Source organism: Haliotis asinina, chromosome 7, assembly GCF_037392515.1.
Source record: "Haliotis asinina isolate JCU_RB_2024 chromosome 7, JCU_Hal_asi_v2, whole genome shotgun sequence".
Taxonomy (NCBI): Eukaryota; Metazoa; Mollusca; class Gastropoda; order Lepetellida; family Haliotidae; genus Haliotis; species Haliotis asinina.
In genome coordinates this window covers 59331560-59344374 of record NC_090286.1, presented here as the reverse complement: position 1 = coordinate 59344374, position 12815 = coordinate 59331560, and the positions used below count along the sequence as shown (strand labels likewise).

The 12815-nt window shown below is 39.7% G+C and overlaps 1 protein-coding gene across 1 annotated transcript; it reads right to left on the bottom strand.

The window, feature by feature from the left end:
* Positions 1–957: 957 nt before the first annotated feature.
* Positions 958–10547, bottom strand: LOC137290787 (uncharacterized oxidoreductase YjmC-like). The gene is made up of 11 exons (XM_067821911.1): positions 10269–10547; positions 8567–8755; positions 8070–8131; positions 7071–7124; positions 5821–5919; positions 4660–4725; positions 3902–3971; positions 3475–3593; positions 3139–3234; positions 2562–2672; positions 958–1928 (listed from the first exon to the last, which is right to left on the bottom strand). The coding sequence occupies exons 1-11, from the start codon at positions 10513–10515 to the stop codon at positions 1881–1883; spliced, it is 1161 nt and encodes a 386-aa protein (XP_067678012.1). The 5' UTR covers positions 10516–10547; the 3' UTR covers positions 958–1880.
* Between the last annotated feature and the right edge of the window lie 2268 nt (positions 10548–12815).

The window sequence follows — 12815 nt, the reverse complement described above, 5'->3', positions numbered from 1 at the left end:
GTTTTGGCTTCAGTGTTTTAGAGTGGTGAATGCACTGACAGAAAAAATACCTCATATTTTGAAAAATGCTACCAGATAACATTAACTATCAGGCAGATCATCAGACAAATTAGAGTCTCCCTTCGAGGGGCATTCCTTAAAGATTTCCCCTGACCCACCTGCAGTGGACTTAGAGGAATGACACTTGGCACATTTATTATTCCTTCATTACATAGCAACCACCAACAGTTACTCACTTCTCCCATTGTTGTATGCAAATATCATCATGGGCTAGCTGGCAAACAGTGAAACAGCGAACTTCCAACATGGCAGTCTCCACTTGAGGTTGACTTGGAGTGGGAGCATTTTCCACAGATGTCCGAACCCTTTTAAACTGGCAATGCCAGTGTTTAAATACATCAAACAATGGGGCATCCTCCTGTAAGTTGCTTCCATTTTATCAAAGGTCTCTTTTGGTGTGTGACTTTTCAGGTACAAAAAACTTGACCACTGCTCAGTACTCAATTGGCTCCATTGTCACATCTTACTTCAATATAATGTTTGTCCAAGAAATATGGTTCATAGTTCACTGCTGTGAGTTACCACATGACCCACAGACATATGTGTCATTACTTACATGAAGTTTCAGCCACATGTGAAAAGCAGAAGTGTGTCAGGAGAAATCTTTAATGAATGCCACTTGTGCTTACACTGGTCCTACTGCTACTAATTCACCAATTTATGAGACAAATAGGAAGTCACCATTTCTGCCTTTACCATCTGGCTAACAGGGTGTAATACATTCCACTTACTGGCAACCCCCTTGGAGGGAGTGAGTGAGTGAGTGAGTGAGTGGAAGGCGAGGTCACCTGCAGTGGTTCCTAAAGGCGCTTGTGGGATGCAGGCATCTTACGTTGTAAGATACTGAATCCACAGTCTACTATACACATGTGAAAACAGAATATGTTGAATTCAAAATAGAGAAATATACCTGTTTATTATGTAAGCTAAGAGCAGAGCTAACTCACCCTGCCTATCAAGTTTCAAAAACAATCATGAACATATTTCCCACATTCCTGATCTTGTAGTGATTTATCAGCGACCAAACATTCTTGCACCAAGGAAATTTCATATAAACATAAAAATCGTTCAGCAGTGACTCCCAATGGCCGGAACAAAGATATAAATATCAGGATGGCAGTGGTATATACATTTTTTGTGAAGATACAAACACAATGTTTAGAATCTTATTGGGTATGTGAGTAAATTTACTGTAAAAGTTTCAAAAGCTTGCTGACATAGGCTGGAAATTTGTAGCTCAGTGACACCAAAGATGAGTATCATTTCTGTCAGTTATCACAGTTATGTCTCCTGTTTAAAACAAAATGGAGGCAATTAATAAATATAATCTCATCAACCTGTTTTGCAGCAACACAGGTCTTACCTTGTGAAGTCCCACAACTTACTTGTGTACCTTGATTAAAAACATGCTTTGCAAATGTTGTTATCAACAGAAATCTGCGAGGCAATTTGTGAACAAGACGTCAATGTCATTAATTGATTGTAACTGAATTATACAAAAAAACAGTTAATCCAGTGGGGAAATTCCTGTATAGTTTGGCAATGGCAGAAACTGGACACTTAAAAGATACAGTGGCACAAAAACCTCTAACCTTTCTAGACCACTAAACAAATTTTTCTTATGAACAAATAAAACTTAAAGCAGGTGAGCGAATGTCAGGTGAGATCAGTTGCACAAACATCATTATGATGATCTGAGTTTCCTCTTCACATCAGTCCCTGCATGTAAGTCTGCTCTGGTTTATCTCCACAATACCCATAACATGGCCTTTACTTTGATGTTGATGCTGGCAGTTCACATCCAAGTATTCCTAGAGCGACTACACTGTCTGCATTTGTTTCACACCTAGTTTGTTGGACAGATCAATCTGAAATAGTGATACATGGACATCTTATGCAATTTATTCGAAAACATTAATACTGATAGGAAAATAGCATCATTTGATCAAACAAGGGGCTTTGCAATGGCTGGTGAAACTGATTGTATGTAGATCTCCCGCACAGCATGGAATCTTGTTCACGTTCATTTGGGGATATTGCTGAAAACGGCATAACATAATTTTCAGTCACTATTAAGCACAGCTTTTGTTTATCTGGTATTTCTGAAGATGCCAGTGGGAGTGGACCTTGGATTAGCTTCATTGCCATAATATTTACTGAACATATTCAAAACATGGGCTTTTAAGTAAGTATTTCATAGGCCTTCAGCAACCCATGCTTGCCATAAAAGGCGACTCAGCTTGTCATAAGAGGCGACTAACGGGATCGGGTGGTCAGACTCGCTGACTTGGTTGACACGTCATCGGTTCCCAATTGCGCAGATCGATGCTCATGTTGTTGATCACAGGATTGTCTGGTCCAGACTCGATTATTTACAGACTGCCGCCATATAGCTGTAATATTGCTGAGTGCGGCGTAAAACTAAACTCACTCACTCACCCTTAAGTAAGTATTTCAAGGACTGAACACAAGGATTACACTCAATAATGTACATTACGTACCCCAAACTGTATCTGATTCGGATGGTATGGTATTCCTCCCCTGCATGTGCACAGCTCAATATGCTTCCTCTCGGGGTCCCCTGCCACCAGAACCTCAGTCTCTCCCTCAGCCTGCAAATGTTTGTCAAATGGGGATGCCAGATGAATTTTGTTTTTTCTGAATCCTGTATTCCCCTCAGACCTGCTCTGTCTCCATCCCTGCCCTTTTCAAACCATGATTTGCAAGACACCATGCCTTATCCCCTGAAACCATCTCTTACTTTCCCTTATATCTGGAAGTTCTTATGTTCTGGTGAGCTCTTCTTCCATTCACGGGTCTTTCAGGTCTTTGTTTATCCTGAATGCATCTCTCTTTCTTCCTCTGCTCTTCGTACCTCTGCAAATGTTCATCCCCCTTAAACCTGCTTTCCCCCTTAACACTTTTCTTCCCCAAATCCTTGTTCTTCCTCCAAGTTTTGTCTTTCAAACAAACCTTGCTTTCTCCATCAAAAGCCTGCTCTTCCTATACCCTGTTCATCCCCAGATCCCTGCTCATTCACTGATCCCCTTCCACCGTGAATTTTACTGACATACATACCGGCTCTAGTGTCCGACAGGTGTTCACCAAATCTGACATTCTGTCACGGAATCCAGGTGCAAAACATTCAGGGTCGATGGCAATGAAGCACTGTCCCTAAACAGGATTCAAATAATACTAAAAAAGCACCATCTACAAATGCATAATACATTATAATGTATACCTTATTCTTAAGATATCTGACTGTTTTCGTAGTTGTTATAATATGATGGGATGCTGTCAACAAGTATGACTACATGATTCATTTTGCCACATCTTGCAAATACCACAGGCTGCTTGAGACCCAGAATCACCATAGCATCCTGTTTGTAATTTGTCACATCCTGGAACACTTACCAGGTCTGCCACAGTATCAGTGTTTCGCCATTTTCGTATGCTTGGTCCAAAAGTGCTCCCTGCCAAGATCCCACAGAATACCTCAACCAGCATCGACAGACCATAACCCTTGTACCCACCTAAACAAGACCATAAACACATGTACCACTTACAGAACACACTTTAACTGAGGGTCACTAGAAGGTTAACTATCATATGACCATCTTATCGCAATCAGTACCCATTCACTGCTGTGTAAACAGAGGCAATTGACCTAAATCACTTGTCTGAGGTGAGACCACATGTGTCACGTGTGCTTGAGTGAGGAGCAGGACACATTGTAATGCTTTATCTTCACAATATATCTGTTAACCTGTTTGTTATCTTTATACTGGTAAGACAGTTGATCACAAGTTGTGAGGTGTAAGCAATATTTTACAAGTTGCACCTGTGAGTTCTGATCCACCAACCATCATCAGACCCCCACCCTCTATCACAGTCTTCGGGTCATTGGACTCCTGCAACATAAACAGGTGTGGTGTAGTATCACAGTCTTCCATGGACTCCTGCAGCATAAACACGTGGGGTGTAATGTTGGGTGGAATATGGCCTCCAACCTCTATCACAGTCTTCCATGGACTCCTGCAACACAAACAGGTGAGGTGTAATCTCGTGTGGTATCTGACCTCCACCCTCTATCACAGTCTTCCATGGACTCCTGTAGCAGGTGGGGTGTAATGTCAGGTGGAATCAGGCCTCCACAACCTATCACAGTCTTTTGGTCAATGGACTCCTGCAACAAAAACAGGTGGGGTGTTGTCTCAGGTGAAATCAGACCCCCATCCACTATCAGTCTTCGCGTCATTGGACTCCTGCAACATGAACAGTTAGGGTTAAGGCAATTAGAAGTGGAATGCATAAGAAAAGGACAATGTCAACTTGTGATGTGAATAACACGACGTTTCGTAGAGCATGCTTGCTCCTTCATCACCTGATCAAGGAACAAGCATACGCTATAAAACATTGTGTTATTCACTATAAAGAAGTTCATATCTATAAATTTGTATTTTCTTGATCTGTTCCTCATGATGCCTTCTTATGTATACTTTTACCTTGGAACGGAGACAGTTTAGACTATAATGACTGATGGCTTGTGGCAGGACAGCCTGAAGAGTATTTATCAACATGTGTAAGGTGTTGACTTACCAGACCATGCTTGTCCACACCCCAGCTGTTCGGGATCTTAATGCCTTTACGGTCGTGAAGTTCAATCTGAGGAGATAAAGAGGTCACATTAATGCTTAAAAGTAGTCCACCCTAACAGGCATGATGGCATGTTTGGTGACTGCATACTGACACACTGTACAACAAATGATATAACAGGCTTGATGGCACAAGGATAGTTATTCACTGATGCCTTCAAGGCATAAGGGGATACTTTAGTTAACGATAAACTTGACATAGGTCTCTGTGGAAATGACATTGACTGAGTGAGTACATTTGTATGCTGATGCACAAAAGAAACTATAATTTCCCCAGATTATGACTCCAATCATCAATACGCACATTGTTGCTAGTATGTCAATACTCCAGCATACCCTGTAAGGTCAGTACACGTGACCAGGTGGATTACATGGCAGTAAAATCTCAAAAACACAGAACTATTACAACCACTGTATGTCCGTTACCTTGTGACAATGATTTTCATTATATATTTCTTTCTTGGATTAAATTTCAATCTCAGGATTCTCTTTTAATGAAATACCACCGGATATCCTGAAGAAAGGAATCACCTCGGTGGTGCAGTGATTAGATCAGAAGCAGAAGGTTGCTGGCTGGATACCTGGCCGCATCATACCAAGAGATGTTAAAATATGGTACTTGTTTGTCCCTGCCTTGCACTTGGGTTTACTTGGTGCAACAAGAACTACTTAGCTCAGAGTCAGTATTATGTGTCTGAGAGGGGTATTCATGCATAGCTGTAGCAAGGTATTTCAGTGAGCTGGCACAAGAAGTTGCATGCATGTTGTCATATTAGCGAAATATTCTTAAGTACGATGTTACACCCCATTTCACCTCACGTCACTTGAAGATGTTGAAGATCACTGCAAGGCGTGTAACATCACACTTATACAAGAAATAGTCAAAACCCCAAACCGATAAAACTGAAATATTATGAATCATCGGTGATGTATGTCTGACCAACCCAATTTTAAGATATACTTACCATCAAAAGAAACGCAACACTGGCTTTCTGTCAAGTTATCAACTAGAAGGCATAAACATGAACACTTACTTTTGTGAGAATTCATATTTTTGAAAATTGTATGTTTTTTCCTGTTCAGTATTTGATGAGAGGATCCTCACCTTGCCCAAGGCTACTGTTGTGGTGGCCATGTCCAGGACAAACTCATCACCATCATGTGCTGGGGCTGCCAGGGACAGAGGGTTCGTCCCCAGTGTGGCCTGCAAACAGTTACTGGGGACATGGAGAGGGTGTTCAGAATACACTGTCAGACTGCACAAATTATAGCTTGGCATTTGGGATGACAAAACCTGTATCTTCATGCTAAACATTGCTTCAATACTTTCCACTAAACATGGTGTTAATGATTAATACCATGCATAGTACCAATACCCCATACTAAACATAGTGTTAATTATTCATACCATGAATAGTACCAATACCCCATACTAAACATGGTTTTAATGTTTCAACTTAACATGTGACCATAATGCTTTCGCAGTAGAGTTTAGAATTTGTTTGGATGTCACAAAATGTTAGTGATATTCCACACTTCACAATTACATTTAAACAAAGGATTAAAGATTGTTATAAACAAGAATGGATGGAGGCATCATCAGCATCAAGAAAGATGACATATGACAAAGACTTTATAAATTCTAAATTCTAACAGTTTCACTATCAACTGTCAAGAATAAGGAATTAAGAAGATTATTGTTGAGTAACAGCTAAGAGTCAACACAAGAAGACGGGAAGGGTTACTCTATGAAGAAAGGATCTGTCAAGTGAGTAAATTACAGGCAGTTGAAGATGAATACCATTTCCTCCCTGTATACCCCTTATACAAAAGAATAGATTATAATATCTCCTGCCTTTTCATTGCACAAATGTCACTGTTATACATGAACGTGTTGACTGTCTGTTCATCATTGACGCTTCAAATCTGTGCTGTGTAAATCAAGAAAGCTCTTCCCCAGAGAAAAATACACCTTGAAATGTAAATTCATGCAAAATGAATCGCAAGGTCACGACAAAATATGTTTGAAATGTATTGTACATGGACCAATGGCCTTTCTATTGAAAAAATAATAGATTGATTGACTGATTAATTTATCATACTAGACGTTTAATTGGACCTTTGGATGATCAAAAATATAACTTATATCAACAGTATATTTCATAAAAACTTTAATAATATGTTATCTGCTGTTCAGTAATCCGGGCCTATATTGGTTTTGCAATCACAGAGTCTGTGTTTGGCACCAGGCCCTTGGAACTGCATCAAAGGACAAAATGTGTGTTCACTGCTGATTAAAGATCATTTATTACATGAGCCTTATCATGGGAGTGTGAGCGAGTCTCTCCAATATACCTTTCTAGCTCTTGTTGGTACAGACAACGGAGATGTGTTGGTGAAGGCCATTCCCTGCAAGAAACGACCTTACTTTACATTTAACATTACAAACAACCTCGCTCAGTAACACATCATAGCATTACAAACAACCTCACTCAGTAACACATCAAATCATTACAAACAACCTCACTCAGTAACACATCATAGCATTACAAACAACCTCACTCAGTAACACATCATAACATTACAAACAACCTCACTCAGTAACACATCACAATATTACAAACAACCTCACTCAGTAACACATCATAACATTACAAACAACCTCACTCAGTAACACATCATAACATTACAAACAACCTCACTCAGTAACACATCACAATATTACAAACAACCTCACTCAGTAACACATCATAGCATTACAAACAACCTCACTCAGTAACACATCATAACATTACAAACAACCTCACTCAGTAACACATCACAATATTACAAACAACCTCACTCAGTAACACATCATAACATTACAGACAATATAAAATTATTCTGAACATAACACACAAGTGCACTCTAATTTACACATAATATATGACTGCCTTCCTTTATTGATGACGATGACGATGATGATGATGATGTGTCACTACGTATATAACGTTTGCATAACACTTGCTGTGATTATGTCAACATTCATCACAGCCACTGTAACAAGTCAAAGGAGTTAACTGACATGTTAACACAAGTGAGGTGAGGTGAGGTGAGGTGAGGTGAGGTGAGGTGAGGTGAGGTGAGGTGAGGTGAGGTGAGGTGCGGTGAGGTGCGATGAGGCAGGGCAGGGCAGGGCAGGGCTGGGCGGGGCGGGGTTGGGTTAGGGTGTGTAGGGGGTGAGGTGAGGTGAGGTGAGGTGAGGTGAGGTGAGAGAACGCAACGTAAGGTGTGTTTAAATGGTTTTGACATTGAATTTAGATTATTGTGATGAGTATGTGCATCTTTTAGAATGTTAGGATAAATTCAACTCACAAGGAGACCCTGTTGAGATGCTAGCATGGAATACCAGCCTGCAATACCAAAATGGTTGGACCCTGTAACACGAAGAAGAATTGTTCCTATATTTGCATATTAGATACATATTCAGGCCAAAAAGGACAAATGGTCACACGAAATTTCCCACCCTTCTCTCTCCACCTTGGTAACTTAAATACTAATGGCATATCATTGTGATATTCACCCCAAGTACAATCTGTACATTGCTCCACCTCTGCATTCATTTTCCATGTTAATCATACTTTCAGTTAATTCAATATTTATTTGTTCAATATTTAATGAAGACAAAATGCTTCCTGTTTAACATTTTGAAAACATTTTGATGCAAACCTATATTCTTTTCTCATTTTGTGGCTTTGTTGCTTTACTGCTATTTATTGGTTTAAACATCCATCAACATTTCAGATAATTTTAAAGACTCAATGGACAACTGATATCTATATTGCCACATCCAGTACAAATGCTATCGGTACCTTTAGCGGCCACCATGCCCACACCTGCGGACTTGGCTTTTTGGATGGCCAGATCCATGCTGAAGTTGCCCACTACTGGACCAAGGACGTTGTTGCCATCTACGTGTGCTGTAGTGGCTGATTCCTTGATAATGCTGGGCACTGCATTGCTAGCTGTTATTCCTGATTCGATGTCATGAACGTACATATCTGTAGATGGGAAAAAGACAACTCTAGCAAAATGATATTATACAGTGCCGAAAGAGTCAAACTGAAAACAATGTAAGACAAGACAATGGATGCCAAAAACATGTTATTGGGGGTTATTTGAGGTCAGACTTTGCAGTTTTGTTGGGTAACATAGGCACTGTAACTAAGTGTCCTCGTCAGGTAATGTACTTTATCCCATAACAGACAATGTTTATGGTGTTACAAACCAATTCAAATACTCAGAAGGCTTATCACGATCCACAAACGGACTGTAAATTGTTTAGCAATCCAATTTTCTCAGGTCCACTAACATTGGTGTGATAAAAGTGTTCTATCCAATATAAACGGGAACAGGTCAAAATTGCCATAGGACAAAATGACCACACTGACCGTAGTCAAAATGGCCACACAAAAAAGTCAAAATGGCCGCAACCCCCAGTCAAAATGGTCATAGAAAAGATCAAAATGGCCATACATTATTTTCTTATTTTCAATACTCATGTCATTTGTATTATTTGATATCAAAGTGTAAAAATGACAAAAGAAGTCATGTCACACAAAACTAGGTGTTTATTATTGAGGTACTTTCCTAACTGATACTTTGAGACTAAAGTGGAAGAAAAGTTCACCCTTCTCGAGACCAGCTCACAGAAGGGAAACCTCTACTGATGGAGTCTAGTGGATACACCTACATCCAAAAGGTATTTCCCCTGTTCTCAAATATATGAAATTATATATATCATCTAGTAAATAATGGTAATTCATTGTAGTTCTTTATTACTGTAGATATACTTTGCAATATAATGTTGTAAATATAATGCAAACATTATATGTATGATGTTATATTTAAATTTATTTTCATTTTAGTCTTCAAGAGGTCAGAAGGTGTAATGTCCACTTATCCTCTAATTGGCTCGTTAAATACTAATCAACACATGATTACATACATTGTGTAACCTTAATTAATATGTGAATCTAGAAATGCCTCGTTAACTAGCCGCCATTGATCAATTAATTGTTAATCCTTGTGTCTACTGTTAGTGTTCTTTGACTAGACGTAACAGCTGACTGGACCATTAGAAGATCAAGATTTTGAGTAGAAGTAACTGATAACAGTAAAAACAAACAGTAAATAGGTGCTTATACACGAATAAAGAACACACATATATATTTGTTATTTGTTTAAAATGATTTGTGTATGTGTAATGAACATCAAGCTTTGTCTGATATAACTTTTCTCGTATTTACATTTTGACATCAACAAATACAAATGTCATGAGTAATGGAAAATAATAAAATAATGTATGGCCATTTTGACTTTATGTGTGGCCATTTTGACTTTTTGGTATGGCCATTTTGACTTGGAAGTTTTGTGGCCATTTTGTTGTGTGGCCATTTTGACTAGGACCCATAAAAACGGTTCAAATCGGTAAAACTCTATTAATCCACTGGCGTCTGTTCCGCGACGTCTTTATTCCACCTTAAGTGTAAGTCCCATCAAAATAAGGCGAACCTAGTCTGTTGAGGCCGTGACTGTAATGTCCCCTGTGATCAGCTGTTACTAAGTTGTTAGCCAGAGAGGTGGCATGGTCAGCGCGAGTTCCGACAGTTCTCATGCAGTCTTCTATAAATCGTTGAACTTCCTTAACAGGTACAGCCGGCCATGAGTCGGATGCACTACAGTAGCAAGAGTGACACTTCAACTGTCTCCCGGTTTGTAGCAGTTGAAAAGGCCATAAACGTTTACGAAGTGTTGCCATTTTGCCAAAGGGAGGCTACTCCAGCGTACTAAGCCACTTCCTCTGCTGTTTGTGATGGACTATTGTGTTACACCGCACTTAGCCATATTCTCGCAATATCACTGCGGGGTACACCGGAAAGGGGCTTTACACATTGTGTAGTTGTGGGAAATCGAACCCGGAGCATCGGTGTTACTATCGAATGGTATACACTCACCAAATTACATTAACATACTCGAATAATTTTTGAGTATTAAGAATATAGTAAATATATACTTTCGCATTCATTGGTGTAATATTATAGTTTCATTACTTAATTTCCCATGTAGAATATATCGTGTCGGAATGCCATCTGCACATCTACTCTTTATATTGCCCATGACGGTTTACAACTTTGACCATATGTGGTCCAAGATCACACACACAGACACGCACGCCCGCAAGCACGCACACACATCTGCATTGTGATATAGGGTTGGGCTGAATGTTTGGCGGCGTTCAAAATTATTAGCACTTGCACCCGTGAAAGTCCCGGGGTAGAATAGGCCTTCAGCAATCCATGCATGCCAAAAAAGGCGACTATGCTTGTCGTAAGAGGCAACTAACGGAACCGGGTAGTCAGACTCGCTGACTTGGTTGACATAAAGCAGGGGTCACATCTTATGAACAGTTGTTGACCGTAAGTGAGTGAGTTTATTTTTACGCCGCAGTCCGCAATATTCCAGCTACATGTCTGTAAACAATCTAGCCTGGAACAGGCAATCAAGTGATGAAAACCATGAGCATCAGTCTGCGCAGTTGGGAACCGATGACATGTGTAAAAAATAGCGATCCTGACCACCCGATCGGGTTTGTCGCCTGTTACGACAAGCATAGTCGCCATTTGTGGCAAACTTGGGTAGCTGGAGACTCATTCTACCCCGGATCACTTTAGGTAAACGTATTCAAACGTAGTTCAACATAGATCACCGTTGTTACGACCGTACTGTGAGCTTCAGCAAACCAATGATTTGACTATGGCTAGACCAGAGACCATATAATATAGTCTGGTTCATAATTATTGAGAATTTTTCTTCTTACTTTGAGCTATCCTAACACCTCAACTGATTCACTGATACTTAAAACTAAGTAATGGTATAAGGGAGGTAACTCATCTTGGCCTACTGAGTATAATACAATTAGAGTTACCTCCCCTGAATTTGTAGCAGACGTCATTTTCCTCAGCACTGTCAACAATGTCTGCTAAAGATAAAAGAAGGTTGATTTTTGAGTTGTGTAATCAAGGAATTGATGATGTAAATACATTGGCAGAGAGAACAGGAACTCCTCTTTCTACTGTGTATAGGATTAGGAAGAATTTTAAAGAGGGAAAGGATTTGGGGCACCAGAAAGGAGCAGGGAGACCCAGAAAATTGGACTTCTCAGATCGCGTCCGGCTGGGAATTTTAGCGTCTAAAAAGCAAAGGGCAAGCATCTCCAACATCAGGTATGAAATGATAGAAAGGGGATCAACAGTTGTATCAAAATCTACAGTTAGAAGAAATTTGATTGATCTTGGATGGGAGAAAAAGACTGGAATTCCTTCTCCTCTCATGAAACAAGAACATAAAGACAGGCGTGTTGAGTGGTGTTTGGCACATGAAAACTTTGACTGGGAAAATGTGATTTTTACTGATGAAAGCTCAATATGGGTATATCCCAATAATGTGAAAATATGGACAAAGTCTGCGTCAGCATCGTTGTATCGACGACCTAAATACAGCCCAAAGTTTCATGTATGGGGAGGGATATCCTTATTAGGAACGACCCCGCTGTGTGTGTTTGAGGGAAATCTGACAAGTCAACGCTACACTAACATATTAGATAATTTTCTCCTTCCAAGTGCACATGTGTTTTATGGAAATGACTGGATTTTGCAGCAAGATAATGTTCCTAAACACACCGCAAAACATGCCAAGCAGTGGTTTCAGGAGAAAAATGTGACTGCATTACCATTTCCTGCATATAGTCCTGACTTAAATCCCATTGAGAACATTTGGGGGATGATGAAAGAATGTGTGAATCAAAAGGGATTGACAAAAATTGAAGACATGAAGAGAGAAGTGGTCCGATACTGGGACAGCATAACTCACGAAACACTAACCTCTCTGATAGGAAGTATGCCTACCCGTCTTAGACTGTGCCGTGAAGCTCAAGGAGACTTGATAAAATATTAAATTGTTACCTACACAACATGAAAAGGTCAGTTCACTTTCACAATACATTCAATTTTATCTGATTTGTTCTCGTTTAATAATATGAAATGCTTTAGCTATTCTCAA